At 39.7% G+C, this 19,324-nt stretch overlaps 2 protein-coding genes across 3 annotated transcripts; one reads left to right on the top strand and one right to left on the bottom strand.

Moving 5' to 3' along the window:
- The first annotated feature begins 619 nt into the window (after positions 1 to 619).
- Positions 620 to 8,832, top strand: il7r (interleukin 7 receptor). The gene is made up of 8 exons (XM_080875659.1): positions 620 to 713; positions 2,846 to 2,987; positions 3,073 to 3,230; positions 3,434 to 3,585; positions 4,159 to 4,315; positions 4,400 to 4,514; positions 4,593 to 4,665; positions 5,380 to 8,832. Exons 1-8 carry the CDS (start codon positions 626 to 628, stop codon positions 5,779 to 5,781), a joined length of 1,287 nt encoding a protein of 428 aa, XP_080731785.1. The 5' UTR covers positions 620 to 625; the 3' UTR covers positions 5,782 to 8,832.
- A 1,506-nt stretch (positions 8,833 to 10,338) lies between these two features.
- capslb (calcyphosine-like b) lies at positions 10,339 to 17,590 on the bottom strand. Of its 2 annotated transcripts, XM_080875239.1 has the most exons (6): positions 17,406 to 17,590; positions 14,941 to 15,078; positions 13,205 to 13,382; positions 12,701 to 12,910; positions 12,431 to 12,547; positions 10,339 to 10,597 (listed from the first exon to the last, which is right to left on the bottom strand). In XM_080875239.1, the coding sequence occupies exons 1-5, from the start codon at positions 17,585 to 17,587 to the stop codon at positions 12,446 to 12,448; spliced, it is 810 nt and encodes a 269-aa protein (XP_080731365.1). In that variant the 5' UTR covers positions 17,588 to 17,590; the 3' UTR covers positions 10,339 to 10,597; positions 12,431 to 12,445. The 2 variants fall into 2 exon arrangements, with proteins under 2 accessions (XP_080731365.1, XP_080731364.1); XM_080875238.1 differs by lacking the exon at positions 12,431 to 12,547.
- Between the last annotated feature and the right edge of the window lie 1,734 nt (positions 17,591 to 19,324).

The raw sequence follows: 19,324 nt of genomic DNA, 5'->3' as shown, positions 1-19,324 counted from the left end.
ACACCAGACTGAGCACTGATTGTTTATTGTATTTTTTTTCCTTGTGTTGTTTTTATAATGTTTTTTTTAAGCTTTTTATTATGCTATTAGTTGTTTGATGTTGTCTGGTTTGTTTGTTGTTTTTTGTGATGTTTGTTGATTGATCTAAGATGATTTTCTCCTGTCCGAGACAATAAAGTAAAGGAATATTAATTGTTCTTTGATCTGCCGCTTTTTATTTTACATTTGCTCAAAAATAAATGAACTCAAACATGTTTGCTCTAAATGTGTCTATGTGGGCTTAATTTCATTTGGTGTCAAAAAATGTTGTTGTGTCCATGTGACTGAGCCCTGAACGTTCCTAATAATCTGTCATCTGAGAGTTAACTGTCCGTCAGCCTTCTAACCACACAGACCCCGCAGTCTCCAAATCAAGGATGTTTTCTGATTTACAGAGCGTCCTGTAAGACCTCAACTACCCAGCATCGCCCCCGCCTCCTCCTCCTTCCTCTGCAGACTAGCCACTCCTCCTTCCTCTCTCCCAGCCTGCTGACGAGAAAAGCTCTCAGCTGGTGTGACGGCGGGTTATGAAAGAGCAGAGCGGCAGGTGAGCGTGTGTGCAGCTGGACGGAGACTCGGTGATGAGATGCAGTTCGGCTGGAGGATCGCCGTGATGCTGCTGCTGCTGCCAGCTGTGTGTGAGGCTCAGAGCGGAGATGGAGACCCCGACATGGGTAAGAAGATTTTAAAACATGCGGTTAGCACAGGAATGTTGGGGGTGATTTTTTTACATTAGTATCTTTCACGGAAATACAAATACAGAAAAAATATTAGAAAATGTAAAGTTTGGATCTTTGATGGGGGCTATATTTGCAGCACATATTATCTGAGATGAATTATTGCACCTGTGGAGCACTTACCTGAGCATAATGGCTCAAAATTAAAAAGCTTCATGAAGAGACTCTTTAAAATCCTTAAATGACTTTGCGCTCAAGTGTGGTTACCGTTAATTTCGAAGAAGCGTGAACAATTTGTATCTCTTAAGACAAAAACAAATGAATAATCATCATTTCAGGAGTTTTATGAGACACTCACTTCAGCTTTGGGGCACAAATTCGGAAGAAAAATGAGACACCTGTTAAGTCCCATCATCAGCTTTCGATATCCGGGATTGATTTAATAATCAGCCTTCTCGTGCACATCGGCTCGTAGGCACAAACAAAATCAGAAGCAGTGATGTTATCAGCGTGACAGTTGGGAGTAAACACAGCTTCGTCTCTGTGCTCGTGGGGCTGCGCTGATGCTCTGCTTTTTGTTCCATCAGAGCTTCACTCGGTTCAGTTTCTGCACCGCGGTGGACTGGATCAGGTGCTTAAAATTCCTCCTGTGGTTAAATCTTCACACATAGCTGACAGTTTAGAGGTTCTGCTTAGTGCATGCAGTTTTAGTGTACTGGCAACACCCTACGTAAGCCATCCATTTAGCAGTAAAAACACATAAAAGCAGTTTATAATAAGCAATGGTATGAATAAAGTTAAATGCACGTATTTAAGGTGAGCAAGGACACTGTTCGGCGTTCAGGCAGTTAATGCGAAGTAAAGCAGTGACTATAAATAACTGCAAAGTCAGGAAGAAAAGTTGTGGTTATTTTAACAACTTGTATAACACGATTTAATCATGCTGGCAGCTTCAAAGTGTTGTGGTGTTGAACATGGTTGTAAGGTCAACATGTCAAGTCACTGGTAAGATTTTGTCATGCAGCATATTGTGTTTGGTAAACAGAGACATCTACAGCCTCAGCGTTTTCTCCTTTCTCGCGACCCAGTTTAACGTCCTGGGGTTGCCAGAGTGAGGGCGGGGGGTCTGGAGCCTAACCTAGCTGTCATAGTGTGAGAGGCTGCTACAGGTAGTCAGTGCTAACCTCTGCACCCCCCCCTCTGCTTAAATGCTTCCAATTAGTCTTATAATTAAAAACTGAAGAAAATTCGGTATTCATTTTTATGCAGATGATGCACAGTCAGTTTTCCTTCAACGAGTTACTACAGAATAATTATTTTTGTGTTGCATCCCTAAAATCAAAGAGAATTAGTTATTTATACTGTGACAAATTGGAATAAAAATGTTCTCAAAGCACTTCATACTGTAGTGACAGGCAGCTGCAGAGGCAGGGTTTCAAAATTATGCTGATGATGCAGTTATCTGCGTATCAGGAGGGACTCCAGTGTGCTGTTGAGTTATGTGATGGTTTCTCAGTAACCTCTGATTAGAAAGAAATCAATTCAGCAATTTGGATATAGTCTATCACAGCTTTCATGCTATGTCACTGTTTGGGTTAAACAAGTCAGCAATAAATAGTGTTCATGATGCAAGATATTGGACCAGAAGATAATAAACTGGCATCACCATGAAATTCAAAGTTTTACATTTTAATAAATTAAATCACCCACAATCTACTTAATCAACATACTTAACCACAGGAACAGTCAGTGGGGCTTTGAACAAGCAAAAAACATTTATTTAGTCTTTTTTCACTCTTAAAGATCTGAAACACTCAGAGATAAAAGCATAAACTGGTGTTAATGATAAAGACAAATATTTGATCAGTGACATGGAAGTTTTTTGATGTAGTTTGCATTTATTTCACTGCTGTTTCCCTTCCTGATTGTTTTCATGTCTGTGTTGGCATGTTGTATGTAAAGCTTAATCTTAAATCAGCTTAAGGCACATGGGCTGCAAATCAGCCGTGGTTAGACATCTTTGGTAGTATATGATATATATACTGCTAACTGACAGAAAAAAAAAGTTAAAAGACAAGAGTGTAATACTCAAAAAGTGGAGAAATGTCTGAAAGTGTTTTTCATCTCAGAGCCCAGAATCAGCTGCACGTCTCACATCATGATGAAAAGATGCAATTTGACCTGCAAGCTGCTTGAAGGCAGAAATGATGACGAGGATGATGAAGAGGGTGGAGGTGATGGAGGCGACAGCATTGAGAGGATGACCCTGTGGTAAACCTTTGATATAACGTTCAGTACTGTGCTGCATGTCAGAGGAAATTCAGATACTGATGCAGGTCACTGCTCTTCTGTTCAGCTACCTTCATTATGACAGCAACGTAATGGTGAAGTGCATGGAGACATACAGTGATACATTCAGCTCCCCAGACCTGAAGCCCTTGTCGGAACTCAGGCTGACCGTCCACTTAAAGAGTGGCGGCAGGATTTCACAAAAACTCTACCTGAAGAACATAGGTAAACATGTCATCTGGTTACATTTTCAGACTTTACAAATGCTTCTAAACATCAGTAGCTGCCTGGTGAAGAGTCACCACTGCACTGCCTGTCAGACTTCATGTTCATTTCCTTTTTTCCAGTATAGAAATGTAAAAGTCTTGAATTCTGTGTGCCCAAAGCTGCTATCATTGCTGTCCTCTCTCTGTGTGCTGTCCCTGCAGTTAAACCAATGAGTCCTCAGGTGTTTAACATCACCTTCCAAGAAGAGTCTAACGAGGCTAAGATTTGGATTCAGATCCCGTACCAAAAGGACTACCTGAAAGTGAAGAACCAGGAATTCCAGTTTCAGATCGAGACAGCTGGGGAAATCATGGTACAGTGATCTAAAAAGTATAGCTCAGAAGTGCAATCTCACATTCTACTTCAAGACTTTCAGGTTTTCGCTATAACATCAGACATAGTTTCTCCTAGAGAGACTGTTGTATTGTGGGTTGTTTTTAATGTTAAACAATCTAATGAGTAAATCTTTCAGTGTTTGGTTTGCCCAGTAGTAGTCTCTGAAGTTCCTGTGATATTAACTGTAATGCAGACAAATCTGAGAGCATCGTCTTACCTTTTCTCTGGTAGAAAGCACCTGGTTCCAATCGAGGTCAAATTGATTTCCACAGTTTCTCACACAATGATAAATTTTAAGCACTCTCCTGATAATTTAATGGTTCCAATCACCAGTTTTAAACCTTATTGTGTAAAATATGTTGTTTCTTTTGAAAACTGTAGTTCCAGTAGAGTCAAAAGGGACCAGCGCTACATTACAGGTCATCTGGAATTTAATACTTGTCCTATCTTGTATGAGGACGTGCTTCAACATAAAAAGACTGTTTTACATCAACAATATCATACAATGTTTTGCAATGACTGAAATGTTTTCTTTTCTCTCTGACCACAGATTCAGAACACCTCATCCCAGGACTTCATAAATATCAACATGGGATACCTTAAAAAAGGCTCAAAGTATTATGTCAAAGTGCGGGCGCGAACACTCCCAAAGATTTTTCAGGGCACGTGGAGTGAGTGGAGTGAAACGTTCACTTTCCTTACCCCTGGTAAGAACAATAGTCTAGTCCTGCTGCACAACCTTTTTTAAACACTGATATCAGTAATGATCTGTGTTGTTCTCCTTCCTGAAGAAAACCTCCAGAAGCAGACCAGTGGAGTACAGGTGGAACCGTACCAAGTCGGAGTGTGTCTGGTCTCTCTGCTGATGGTGACCTTTAGTATCATCATCATCCTCTGGAAAAACAAGTATGACGTCTACTTTCTGTCAGAACAATCTGAGTAGTGAGTTCCCTTCACTAAGTTTCTTTCCTTTTTATTCCACAGGATATTTACCTACATGTGGCCAAGCATCCCGCATCCTAAACAGACTCTGGTGCAGATCTGCAAGCCAAACAATGTGAGTTATTCTACTGTCAGATAAAAAATAAAAACACTGCAAAGCAACATCAGGTCACGTGTGAGCGACAGGACCAGTTGTAGAAATCACAACACAAAATCTTACTTAGATGAGATTTCAGGTGGTGGTACCCCTACCAAAGAGCAATTGTAGTCAAAACTGTGGCATCAACATAGTAACATAAACATTCATATTGATGATACTTTTTTATTGACCAACTTGCTGAGCTATGCTGAGCACATCAGCTTATAAACACAGTTTGTAAAACCTCAAGCATTGCTTTGTTTGATGTGACACCAGGATTTTACAGCACAGTGAGCGGTGCATCGGTTGTACTGATTAATGCTGACATTGCACTCTTGACCTCTCTGGTACAAAAGATATCAAACAGGCACTACAGGTTCATGAAACTCATTTTGACATGAATCTTTGGAACTTTCAGTTTGACTAATAAGAAGCACAAAAATTAGCTGTCTGCAGCAGACATTTAACTAACTGTGTGAAATTCTGGCGTGCCTCTGCACAGCCCGTTGGTTTTTGCTGTTTAACATTGTGATTAGTTTTTTTTAGAGGTACTAGATCAAGCTGCTTTTAACTGTTGCACCGTAGGGTAGTTAAAACCAGTGAATTTACTTGTAATTGTTAAGACAAAGAACATGACAAAGGAGCTTTTGATTGGCTGTAGACAAATATGATGTCATTCTGGTTTTGCAGCCTCTGTTGCTGACCTTCAGACCTGAGGTGCTCAGTGATCTCAAAGTCTACCCCGTGGAGACGACAGCACGTGAGGAAACAGAGCCTGCGATCAGTCCTGCATCTGCTGCTGCTTACAGCACTCAGTCGAGCGAACCCTGCTCCACCCAGAGCTTAGATTGCAGGAGTACTGCCAGCGCCAGCACCGAGGAGCTGGAGCTCTCTGCCTTGTTGAGCAGGAGCTCGTCTGAAGCCGAGGACAGCCTGTCGAGCTGCAGTCCTTCCCCCATCGACATCCTCCAGCTTGGGGAAAGACCCGAGCAGCCTGAGCAACAATTTGAAATCAATGACTTTGAGGTGTTTGGAGCAAATCGACAGGAGGAGGCTTACGTCACCATGTCCAGTTTCTATAAGATCAAGTAGGTGATGCAGTGGTGAGCAAACAGGATCAGAGACTGTACTTATCAAACTTCAGGATGCTCTAAAGCAAAGGGCTTCCAACTTCACGAGGTCTTCAGAGCAAAGTGAAAGAACAGAAAGACAAACATGCTGCCTTTTTGTCCGGATGTGCCTATCTACCACTTACATTTCACCTGGATTTCAATGATGCTGGACCTCTGTCCAGAGAACGAGACATCTGGCATTCATTACCAAAAGAAAAATCACTGAATGGAGTGCTGAAGTTTGGTTCACTTTACAGAAATCAAGCTTTTACTGGTGAAGTATCTCATCTGGATTCCCATTTGCGCATAAACCTAAGAGGATAAATTCTTTTAGGTTTTGTCATCTTTTGACATTTATTTTAACTCCATCTTGGAGTTCTGTAGCAAATATACACAAGAATTACTCAGTTTCTGCTATGACGTTTGGTTCAGATGTTCCCATCAGGATGAACAGTGATAACATTTAGTAATTTCACACCATCCTCAGTTCATTATGTTACACATCCATCACTTTGTCTCTGCTACACTCTGAGTTTAGCAGAGTTTTTTTAAGTGTAGCAGCCTCAACAAGCTGCTAACATGAGTGGAGACTCTTATTCCCCATTGCCACTAACATGGAATGGGTTCTTTTTCTGATTCATGAACATATTTTTGCATCTTTTGCACCAGCATTTTAACCCAAAATAAATCGTCTCATCTTTGTATAGAAGCTGGCTCCCAGCTGGGACTTAAGAAAAAGGTTTTGAAGTGCTAGCCGTGATAGGATTAGTGGGAGTGTCACATTTTACAGGCTGTAAAGCGAGAATAGACAGCATGACAACATTTGGTATTTGGTGACAGGGTGAAGAAAAATTCCCTTTTCATAAGACAGTTGTTCTTAACCTTGTTGGAGGTACCGAACCCCACCAGCTTCATATGCGCATTCACTGAACCCCTCTTTAGTGAAAAATAAAATGTGATTTTTTTACTGGTGCACAAAATGAGCCATGCATGTCATTGCGAAGGCTCTGCCGAACCCCTGAGACCGACTCACCGAACCCCTAGGGTTCGAGCGAACCCAGGTTAAGAACCACTGTATAACAGAAAGCCTCAGCAGAATCAGGCTCATGTGCCGCCATCTGCTGTGACTGGTTGGGGGTGAGGGGAGTCTCCATCATTGACTCGTTTAAAAAAAAAAAAAAAATCACCAACGTGTAAATTTGTCCTCACTTTGGTGTTTCTCTCGCTTCCTGTGTCATTTTCTTGGACAGTCAGCCATCAACAGGCTTGCTAAGAAAAAAAAAAAACAGAAAAAGGAAAAAACGTTTTTATGCAGTGGAGCTGCTCACAGCTCATATTCAAAGACAGCAAAACACAGCCTGTGGTTAATTTTTGTGACTCATAAACCAAAAACATTTGAGACAACTAAAGTAACGATGTGTTACACGTTATTCTAACAATATGAACTTAGTTCTGCTCCTTTATAATTGGGTTTATTTTAATATGTTTAGTCACTGCTGTTATTTTTTAAAGTGATAAATTGGCTGTTATTCTTGTGCTTGTACCAACAGATTTTTTTTTTTAGCTTTAATCTTTCACTTGAACCCAAAATGTAGCTTTGAGTAGAGCAGGCTGTTGACCTGCAGCTCTGAAATACAGGATTTATTTTGTTGCTTTGAGGCCAAGTGTGTTTTCATGTTTTTACTGACACACCTCCACATGTAGTCATTTGTCGTTGGAGGAATCATATATACCTGTGTTTTTGCCTGTTTTACTACATAGCATAGAATAGTGGTTTTCAGATAAAACTACCTTCCAGGCATCCCAGCGTCTAAGTGATCACTTTATCTTTTAACTCAGCATTATGGATTGTGTTGGCTGCCTGGGAGGTGGTGAACAGCTTCAGTTGACAGATGAGAGAGAAATGAAAGTTTCTTTGATATTTAAGAGTGTGGCTCATCTAAAGAAACCCTTTAAACCCCCAAAGTACATCTATATTGACCCAGTGTACTACCTAAATGACCAAAACACCCAACTGAATGAGCCTTCAAAGCACCTAACTGGTTGCTAGATCAAAGCTCCTACTTTATCCATCTAAAGGGCCACAAGAAATAACAAAAATATTACTAGAAGCTCATACTGGAGGCCATTAAAACCACATAAAACATCCCTGATACCTCCTGTGTAACCACGATCCCTGTAAATGAACCTGAGTACGTTCTCAGTGTCCAAAAGGAGCCACTACAATTAAACAAGGAACCACAAAGAGACCTATACAGAAGAACCACCTAAACAATCTGTGGAACATTGTTATTGGTTAAAAGGGCCTGTAAGATCTCTACAACCTAAACCTTGAGTCCTTGAGTCACATGACCACAACCTGAAGAACTCTTGGGACCTGCTTTTTATTCTCCAGGTCTTGTAGAAATGAATTTAATTAAACTTCGGCTTATGGATTTACTCATAAATTCTCAGTGCTCCATCTCACAAAAACTAGTCTGGTATAAGACCTGTTTATCAGATTTTTCAATTTTTCACCATCTGTATTTTATTTTTTTCTCATTCCTCAACCAAAAAAATCGAACAACACCAGTGAGGTCATTTAAAGCTGCTTGTATCTAAACTCATCTGCACTTAAACTCTTTGGGAACTGAAACTCATGCTGCAGCGTTCACCATGCATATCAAACAGGATCACATGTAAAGCCTCCTAAAGCTCATCTGAATCATAGTACAGCACTCAAAGCTTTGGGGTTACTTAGAAATTACCATGTTTTTGAAGGAAAAGCTAATTTGCTTTAATTTACAGTTAAGTGAACATAAATATTAACTAACTGAATCCTTAAACAGATTTTTTTTATTGGAATATCTACATCAGAGGCAAGCAGTGCAGGTTTATCACATTAAAAGGCTGACTCATTGTTGGAAAAACCGTCCAATCATGTGGGTAAAGGTGCTGTACTACTTAAGTAGTTACACACTGGCAATCTCCTCACATCCTCAGGCCACTAGGGAAAAATGTGCATATTCACTTGTTTGGCAAGTGGTTGCTAGCTGTTGCTGGGTGAAATCAATTGCATGGTTGCTTTGGTCACTAGCAGGCTGCTATGGTCGCCTGCAGTTTGCATGGAAGACACAGACTTGTCTGCAAACACTCTCCAACTGCTTTCTGAGTGGAAATGAAAATGAAGTCTGACACAAACTGCAAACGGAGAATGTTTGAATTCAGAGTAAAAGTTGTGCCTCAATCAACACGATTCAAAAGGCAAAACTTTTATTTTGAAGGGAAACTTGCGCTGTTTCCAGTTTGTGTCTGACTTTTTTACAGTTTTACTTCTACTCGGCAAGTAGTTAGTAAATGTTTGCAGAGAAGTCGGCACCCTCCGTGGAAACTGAGGCGGCCGCGATAATCTGCAAGTGACCAAAGCCACAGTCACAATCAGCAACCTTCAGCAGCTGCTCACCAACCGGGCAGGAAATACACATTTTTCCCGAGCAGCCGCTGGTTGACAGTGAGTAACTCACTGGTCTCTAGGCCTGTATGACTGTGGCTTTAGTTTCACAGCAACTGCCAGCAACCAACAGCAACCACTTGCCAGCCGGCTGGGGAATACACCTTTTTCTCCTAGCAACCTGTGGTTGCTGGGGGCCTGCCACCAACCGGTCTTAGCAGTGCTCTCTTGAGAGTAATACACACCAGTGTTATTTGGTTTGTTTTCTTCTTGTGGCTGCAAGGCATCACCTTCATTTCTTAGAACACGCACACAGCCTGAACACATTCTTCTTTTGGCCATTTTAAAGCTTCACATCTACACAGAAATGCTCCAGAGATGCAACTAGCCAGATTTAGTACATCTATAATCAGTAAAGCAGTTTTTAGGTGTGCCATCGTGGTGGGAAAAGGTTTTTCTAATAATCAATAAGCCTCTTAATATTATAAAACTCCTTTAGAGAACATCATGTGCCATTAGAACACAGATGATTGCTTAAAATGGGCCTCTTTACACATACATAGATATTCCATAAAAAGAATGATTAGTTAGATAGAAATTACACAATTAATTAGTATTTCTACTTTAACATCCATTTATGACTCTCTCAATCAGCTTTTCTTCCTGAAAACATGACGTTTCAAAGTGATCTCCAACTTCTGAGCAGTCGTGTACGTCATGTCCACGCAAGCTCAGCTGTCTGTAGGCGGGTTGTGGATGCGTTGCTGTAGCAACTGTTTCTGTTTGTAGTCATGGAGATGCTAAACCCAATGCTGCTGCTTCAATATCTGACACAACCGACCTCACAATGGCTGAAACAAAAACAGGAATGTACGCTTTATACTCAGAAACAAGAAGTCTGTAATCTGTACTAAATACAACGTACATACTTTATGGAAATGTCTAAATGTACTCGTGTTGATGTAACGTGGAATTGTTTTTATTTAATCACAATGCATATCAGTGTATATAGTAATAAAGTGGAAAATGAAATCCTGCTGTTTCACTGCGATGTAATTAGTAATGAAAAATGTGCACACGATACAAAAATGATAAAAGTCGGACCAATCTGTGTAACTGCATTTATTTAGAATATGACTTCTAACTGAAAATATGACAGAATTCAGGCTGCAGAATTGATCAGACACATCATTATGATCATTTAAAACAAATTCTGTTTGTCGGAAATCCATGAGGTGCTTAGATTCTGGAGTTTTAATGTGATTCAGAGCTTCCAAGCGTTTTTCATCATTAGTATAAAGTAGACGTCGCTGTCGATGGAGGCGCTGACGCCACTGTAATAGTTCATAAACTCATCATGGGTCACCTGTCAAGTACAAGAAACCTGCTTTAATGACAGCTTAAATACAGAGATCAAACACGACAGTACTTCAAAGTGTTACTATGAAGACAAACAGCAGAGATGAAGAGGAAGGGGCCAACTTCATCGGTTAGATCAGAATGAAACAGCGGCCCGTTTCTTCTTGTGTGGCTTTAAAGTTTAAAAGGAAAATTTTAAAAAATGAGGTGCCTCACCTGATTGACATCCATCCATCCACTCTTTCATCCAATCATCCATACAGGATAATCAATTTTTTTTTCTTGTTTAAAATTGGAAAAACAAAGTAACAATATAGGCCCATTTTGATTTGCACAAAAAATTATTGAAAAAACAAAAAACTCAAATCAAAATAAGGCAATAATCTCGAGGTGTTCTGTGTACAAAAAAATTAAATGAAGCAAAGTATGGGGGTAACATTTCAAATAGTTATGAAATTCCCTAAAAACTGTAAACACCTTAAATTGCAGTCAGATGGCTCTTTAGACAGAGGTGATCTGAATCTAACTGTAAATCTTTAAAGACAGGTTTATGGATAGATATGAAGTTATTTATGAAATAAAGAGAGTAATGTGATGAAATCAGATATGTTTGGGATGGATGGGCTTTGCGCTATGAATTCTATAGTGAAAGTGTCGTTTTGTCTCTCTGTCTCTCTGTCTCTCATATAATAGGCCAGGGCCTATTATATGCCACAGCCTAAAGGCAGCAGAATTGCAGAGGCTGGAGTGACCACTGGCTATATGCTTGCAGGGTGGTGGGTCTCAGAGGACAACTTCTAACCCTGTTAAAGGCAACACGTGGAGTGCAACTGGCATTGTGGCATAGCCGGCTCTGGCCTTGGGACTGTGTGTTTTTATTTGATTCATAAATGGGACACTGGACTGTTTTATCCTTTATCTCTTGATTTTTTGTCAATAAATTGTCTTTTAGAATTTTATTGACTGTCATCTTTTTGCCCACGACTGAGACGGTTGGTCAGACCTAGAATCTTTCTTTGGGTGTGTTACAGTCATGTTACTTGGGGTATACTTACTTAACTTTTAAGAGATGTTTAATTTTTCATCACCTTATTTTCCACATTTTCCAACCTGTGCATGATATTATGGTGTCAGATGCTCATGCTAAAGTTTAAAATATAAAGGTAATGATATGTAAAAATACTCCCTATGAGCCAAAAGATCTTTGTAAATATTACAGCTCATGAGCACTGGGTGCTGAACCAAGGCAGACTTCACAAATCATCCAATCAGAAGAAAGCTGATTTAAAAGTAGGAGGAGATAAAGCAGCTTGTTTCAAACAGAGGTTGAACTGCAGGCTGCATTAAGGCGCAGTATAAGATAAAGAAGGATGATTTTGAAGTGTGAATCATGCACAGCTGCTCTGGGAGAGTGCAAGAATAAAAATGTGGAGCAGGAAATGATGAGAACTGATCACCTCTGCGCGAGTTTCGTATCTGCATGGAAACAGCGCGGCTGTGTTTGTTTACACAGCAGTTTGTTTACATCCAGAAAGTGAAAGAGAAAAAGCTGATTGGTTAGGTTGAACCACAGTAAGAAGCCAGAGTGAAGCAGCCTGCAGTGCGTGGACTAACACGCTAAATGAACGATTTCACTGCTGAGTTTGTATGTTGTCTGGTTCTTTGAGTCCATCTCATTGGAACACATTTACAAGTAAAACCATACAACATACCCTGCAGAACATTACCAGATTCCCCAGGGAGGAAATTTAATCACAGCTTTTCTACAATGGAAAACACCTCAAAATGGAAATACTCGCCGCCCTCCTACCACCACCCAAAAACCACGGAGCTCGATTACCAGAACGCCGCTAATTCAGAGTTTCCAGGCATTTCTCATCATCACAATAAAGTAGACGTCTGTATCGATGGAGGCGCTCACACCAGCGTAATAATTCATAAACTCCTCCTGGGTCACCTTCAGAGAGGAGCATACAGTTTCATCAACGCTGAGGAAAGTGCACACCTAAAGTCTGTTTCAGTGCAGGAGCTACTGGTCTGTGGGCCACAGTCACTGACCTCCACCCACACAGACACCGCCTGTCTGGCATTCCTGTCAGAAGCTCGTTACCTTTCCATCTTTGTCATACGGAGAGTCAAAGCTATCCAGGAATGTCCTGAAGACCTGGTCCTCCGTCCACTCTCCGTTCTGGTACTTGGGGTGGTACTTGGCGTTGTAAACACCCCGCAGGTCTTCGATGGTGATCACCCCGTCACCCGTTTTATCCAGCTTCCGAAACGCCTGCATGACCACCTCCTTCCGGGCCTTGGACATTGGCGGCTGCAGTTAACAGAAGGGGAAGTTAAAGGAGTGAAGATTCAGTTCAGTCCAGCTTATGACACATCATTCAGTAGTTTGAAACAGACGATCGCTGACTGCAGATTAAAACATCCATGCCATTTAGGGGCCTTCACAACTATTTTTTATTCAGAGCAGCTGTTCACCTTGAAACACGAGCACTGAAACCACAGTTGTTAAAAACGTATGGAAGGAGGGCTTTGGGGGTATTTTTTAGTTCTGGCTGACTGATAGGAGGCGATCTCATCTCATGCTCTCATCGTTGGTCTGATTTACCCTGAGAGTGGCGAGGAACTCGTCGAAGTCGATGGTCCCGCTGCCGTCACGGTCAAATTGCTGAAACAGAGCTGTGGCCTCGTCCTTCTCCATCAAGACCCCGTAGTCGTTTAACCCCTTCATGAACTCCTTGAAGTCCAGCGAGCGGTTGTTGTTGTCGTCCATCACTCTGAAGGTCCTGACAAACAAAATCAGCGAATCAGACAGCAGCATTTCAGTTTTATACCATTGAAAAGTAAAACTTTATTTTAAAAAAAACTATAACTGTCTATATGTCAGTTAAAGTAAATAAGTAGTAAACTGTATTTTTAGTCCTGAGTCCCCTGATATTTGAGCTGCTTCAGAACAGACAGTTTCACTTCTGTCTTTACCGCTTTCATGTAGCTTTAGAAAAAAGAAACATTGTTTCCTTTAGTCAGCGCTGGATGAAGGATTCAGATCTGATGTGTGAAGTATGAATAATCTCATTACTGTGACTGCAGCTCACCAACTGATCTTATGAACTCATGTTTTTAAATCATCATCCAGCTGTAGAGCAGCAGAGTATGCAGCAGCTCAAACTGAAAGTACTCCAGTACTGCAGTGCTGGGAGTAAATGTGCGTATTACAGGACCTGAGGTTACTGCACAGTGTACAGCTGAACATCAGCGGAGTGAAAACCACAAGAAGAGCAACAACACGACGAAGACAAACACAACAACATCCTGCAGCCGTGCCGACTCAGCGATGATCTGACAGGAAAACCTCAGCGTAAACATCGATGTGAGTGCTTCATTACTCTCATCTGACCCCGAAACCCACCGCCGCTGCATTAAAGGGACAAATCACAGCCAGCAGAGGACCTACACTCCACGACATTTACTCCACTGCATTAAAGAATAACTGAGAATGTCTGCCTGAGTCATGAACCGATCTGAGAGAAGGGCCCAGAACAGACGACTGCAGATGGAAGTGACAAGCTTTGGTTGACTATAGAGGTCCCTATAGTTTCTGATCATGGAGAAAAGAGACCTGCGAAGGACTCTGAAGCAGTCTGAAATTAAAAACACAGATTTTTTTTACTTCTAAAGAGAATAAAAAAAATCTTTTTTTAAGGATCCAGGGGTTTTATATTAGGGGGGCTAACACAACAGAAGAATTAGCAGCTTCGCAGCAGGTTCTCGTCTTTGTAGAAGCTGACGTTTGTTGTTCAGTTTGATAAAATGGAAAAAGGAACGAGTGACTGGAGTCTATTTTTCAGTGTGATGATGAAGCTCGGGCATCTTTACGTGTTTGCGAACTTTTAATAATTTTGATTCTGTTTCTTAACTCAGATTTTTTATGTTGGTACTACCAACCTCTGTATATTTTATATATTTATTTTATTTTTACTCTATTTAATTTGTAAAATATGTGCACACACACACACATATATACACACACGTAGACATACATATTTAGTATACACATTCAGTAATATGTATACACTCTTATATTGTACATATATTTATTCATATAATTCTCAGATTTAGCCATTCTTATATTTGCTTGTTCTTATGTTATTGTACTTTGCACACCTCTGTTGCTTGTGAAGCTCGCACACAAGAATTTCGCTCACATGTACTGTACCAGTGTACCTGCACATGTGATGTGACAATAAAAGTGATTTGATTTGACATCTTTATAAACACAGAATTTCCTTCTTTTTTTCTTCTGGATTGGAATGTTGAATGTGTGAACAGGTGTGTGAAGCTCACCTGCCCAAACCTTTGATCCCAGACGAGCCTCGAGTCAGACACTGCAGCCGGAGTCTCTCTATGGGGTCTGAACACTCGGACAGCTGGCGCTTGGCATTCATCGCCATCTCTCTGTCGTGTCTCGATGTGCCCGCCATCCTTGACATAACACAGACCAATCAGGTTTCACTCTGACAGCTGATCTATACCTTAACTCAGCCTACAGTGTGCTGTGTGTGTCTGTCTGACCTCAGCCAGATAAAATATGAAATGTTATGTTAAAAAATTTTTTTTAAATGTCACTTCCTGGAGGTGTGACAGATACCTCTTAAATCATATTTAGACAAAGCGTCATCCGTTGAACCGCCATGATCAGCCAACCAGGACGCTCCAGAAAACCACATCCATGGATGTTTTTCTATCCCTGTGATTATCTTCACTGTTGTGTGCAGGACCAGACTTTAGGTTGAGGCCACAACCACACCTGACCCCCTATTAGCGCTGTCTACAGGCTCAGGTGTGTTTGGACATGAGGGCTGTGGTCAGATAGTCTGTTTTGATAACTGTTTCTTCATTTCTTTCTTATTTCTTTGAAGATCATGTCACGGAACATTGAACATTGGGATCGATATTGTGGGACTCTTTCTTATTAATTCTTATTGATTATTATCCATCCTGTGTTTTGGTTTTAGTTGGTCGTTTAGAGTTTTTAGTTTATTACGTTTAAGTTTTTCTGTATTTTACTTTTTTCCTGTGTTTCTCTCTGAGCTGTTGGATCAGTCTGAACTGAGAACCTGCGAGCAGCACAACGGGTTAAGAACTCTTCAGTCTGGATTTTTGTTGAGTCTGCATTATAAGCATTATTTCTTTTGTTTTATTTACTGTGATTTATCTTTACTGTAGAAGAGTGACATGGTTACATTAATTATGATATTTAAAAAATAAATATCAATATTATCAATAATGCACAAATATTAAATATTTAAATAATGCAAACAATTTTGTAATCTTCCTTTTTACACGTTCACCGACTCTGTGAACTTATTTATTTTGCTATTTTACCAAAACATCAAAGAAATTAAAACAAACTGTGGAAGCCCTCTGTATTATTTTATTGTTTTGGCTTTTAAATGAAGTTTCATTCAGCCCTACTTTCATTTATTAACTGATTAGATTTCATGTAAATACATTTAAATCTATTTCATTTTTCTGTTCTAATTTATCTGCTTTATTCAGCATTTGTTTTGTTTTATTCATTTTTGTTGCCTTTGATCCTTTTGTTCTTATATGTTAATGTTAGATTCAAGTTACTTGTACTGTTTTATTATTTCTTTTGTTTTTTCATATTACATTGTCTTGCTGTCAGTCATCTGAAGACTAAATTTTCTCACCTGTATGAGAGATGTTAAAAAAAGAGAGGCTCACTGAGTTTGTGTCTAAACTGATCCAGATATTTATAACAGCTTGAAGTCTTAAAAAAAAAACCCTGATCCACAGCCCGCACATCTTCTTACTCTAATGTTGCTGTCAGTTTCTTGATATTTATTTATAATTTGTCAACCCTGAATGTTTCACTTGGTGACTTGTATAAATTGCGCTTTTCCTCATATCTTAACATATTGTATTGATAAATAGTCTAGTTTGTTTTTGTCAATGCTACTGTACTGGAGCAACTGTAACCCACATAATTTCCCTAGGTATTAATAAAATATTCTGATTCTAAAAGACAAACAGCTCCACCTGCTGGAGGCTGGAAGCACCTGCAGGCTGAACATTAAAAATTAAAGAAGGAAAAGTTTTCATTTCATTCCAAGAAAGAAGTTAAAAAGGAGAGAGCAGGCCCAATATCAGCAGCAGTTTGTAATGAAGCAAAATATTTATTTACGAAATTATGGTTAAAATAAAAACTGAAGTACAAGTATTTCAGATTTGAAGTACATTATATCACAGTACCACATGGAATATTTCTATTTTATTCTACAAATAAAGTTTGTACAGTGAAATATTTCAGATTTCCTTCATCTTTCTGACAACTGCAGCTACCTTCAGCAAAATGACCACATGCGTTAAACAAACGCAGACAGCAGGATCGTTTTCCTGCTGGTCACACTAAATCATTTGAATGTTAAATGAAGCTTCAGCCTCCGTCACCTTACTGCTTTGCCTCCACTAGATGACCTCATTATATTATATATATCTATCTCTCTGTGTGTGGAGTGACATAACATAAATGTGTGTATTTATTGTGTCGTCTATGTGTAAACTGTGTGGGCCTGTGAAAACAGTAGCTTCTCTTCATACACAGACATACAAATCAACAACAGCCGATGCTCCAGCTGTTAGTTTGAGGCTCTTACTGTTGTGTCTGCTCCCTGCTTTTATTTTTAAATCTCCACACTTCCTGTTGATTCTTGTTCATCCTCAAAGGTTCTGATTTCCAAAAGCGAGAAAATGGAAGCGTAATGGAGGATCTGAAGGTGTGTTACCTGTCCTGCTGTGTGTCCGCTGTCTGTAGCTTAGTGAGGCTGAAGAGGTAAACACGAAGCCCAAGAGGAGGAGGATCAGTGTAAGCACAGAGAGGAGTCCGACTGAGGAGTTTTAACACTTTAACCTTTAGATTCTTGCTTTCTCCCAGTCTGCCCCTCCCCAAACGATACTCCGTTACCATGGAGACTTGGTGATCCATTCTGCGTTGTGATTGGCTCTCCCATGCTCAGTGGGAGGAGTTCCGGTGTTTCTCTGTGAGTAACCGGAGGTATATGTTTAGTTCAACAGAGACTAAATTTATGGCATTAATATCCGGTAAACTGAAGAGCCCGTGATAGTATTTTTTTTAATTAGGTCTTTTCCTTCTTCCACAAACATATTAATAAAAAAGATGTAGAAATATATATTAGAATATATATTTTAAAATATACAGTACTGTGCAAAGGTTTTAGGCAGGTGTGAAAAAAATGCTGTAAACAAAGAATGCTTTCAGAAATATAAATGATTGTCTATTGGCCCCAAATTAATTCTGCAGCAGAGCAATGACCCCAAACATACAACCAAATGCATTAAGAACTATCTTCATCACAAAGAAGAACAAGAAATGCTGCCCCCCACAGAGTCCTGATCTCAACATCATCAAGTGTGTCTGGGATTACATGCAGACACAGAAGGATGGGAGGAAGCCTACATCCGCAGAAGATCTGTGGTTAGTTATATGTTTGTGTGATCCACACAAATATGTGGTCACAATTTTGAGTTAAGTGGCGTGATTTATGGAGATTATTATACATGTTTTATGTTGCTGGTTTATTGGTGTAATTTAAATCTGCAACGTCATGTAAGTTCTCTGTTGCCAGGAGAGTGTATAACACTTTGGACAGTAGGGGGCAGCAGCGTGCTTTGTGAACTGAGTCGGGTGCATAGCTGCCGTAAACTTGCATTCTGGCAAGACTGACCAGGCAAACGGCAGCGTGTCTCCTGTGTTCACATTCTCTCCTGTGTTACAGGTAAGTATTGTGGTTAAAAACATAAACAAATACACAGCTGGACACTGTTTAGTGATTGTAAATTTGATTTTTTTTTTACTGAATAGAGTTTTAATGAGTCACTCACCAAAGTGAATCAGGTTTTTTGAGCCATTTGAGCCACTGAGTCAGTTGACCAGAGAGTGCAAAAAATGTATATTTTCACTCAAACTTAAATTGTTTCTCTTTTCATATATATCCTACTGCTAAGATGAGTGGTTCTAAAAGAAAACAACTATTTTATAGAGCAAAAAAGAGCAAAAAAAATTTCTAAAGGGAACATTTATTTTGTTTATTTTATTTTATTAGTATTTTCCTTAAACGTGTCAAATATATATTTTCTCATCTAAATGTCCATTGAATTATTTTCCTTATCTGTTTCATGGGAAAAGAGGTGTATTTGTCATTTGTTTCATTCATTTCAACCTTTTGTTGTTTTATCCCAGTAGTGTTGATTAATATTGAAGTGTTTTGAGTTACAAAAAGAGTGGAGCAGATATGCTTGTGTTGTATGAATAAATTCTGGCAAGACTGACTGGGCGAATGGCAGTCTCCTGTGTTCACTTTCTCTCCTGTTTTACAGGATTGTAATCTGGCTGCGTACCCACCATAGCGGGGCCTGTAACATTTGGAACAGTTATTTAAGTGGAATTATTTAAGTGACAGGAAACAATTTGTGAAGCTAGGTGTCCAGTCCTCATCATGCTTGGACATTGCTTGTGGTGTTCCACAAAGCTCTGTACTGGGTCCAAAAATATTTATTATTTATATAAATGATATTTGCAAGGGATCTGATATATTAAAATTAGTATTATTTGCAGACAACACAAATATTTTTTGTTCTGGTGGGAATCTAAAGGAGTTGCTCGATACAATTACTTCAGGAATGT

This window comes from Rhamphochromis sp. 'chilingali', assembly GCF_963969265.1.
Source record: "Rhamphochromis sp. 'chilingali' genome assembly, chromosome: 2".
Taxonomy (NCBI): Eukaryota; Metazoa; Chordata; class Actinopteri; order Cichliformes; family Cichlidae; genus Rhamphochromis; species Rhamphochromis sp. 'chilingali'.
Note: the sequence above shows the minus strand (reverse complement) of the source record. Positions and strands in the feature narration are given on the sequence as shown.

Coding starts and splice junctions, on each gene's coding strand:
- il7r (XM_080875659.1), top strand. CDS start 626: ATGCAGTTCGGCTGGAGGATCGCCGTGATGCTGCTGCTGCTGCCAGCT. Junction 4,515..4,592: donor ATCATCCTCTGGAAAAACAA/GTATGACGTCTA, acceptor TTTATTCCACAG/GATATTTACCTACATGTGGC. Junction 4,666..5,379: donor AGATCTGCAAGCCAAACAAT/GTGAGTTATTCT, acceptor CTGGTTTTGCAG/CCTCTGTTGCTGACCTTCAG.
- capslb (XM_080875239.1), bottom strand. CDS start 17,587: ATGGTAACGGAGTATCGTTTGGGGAGGGGCAGACTGGGAGAAAGCAAG. Junction 13,383..14,940: donor GGGATCAAAGGTTTGGGCAG/GTGAGCTTCACA, acceptor TTTGTTTGTCAG/GACCTTCAGAGTGATGGACG. Junction 12,911..13,204: donor AGTTCCTCGCCACTCTCAGG/GTAAATCAGACC, acceptor TGTTAACTGCAG/CCGCCAATGTCCAAGGCCCG.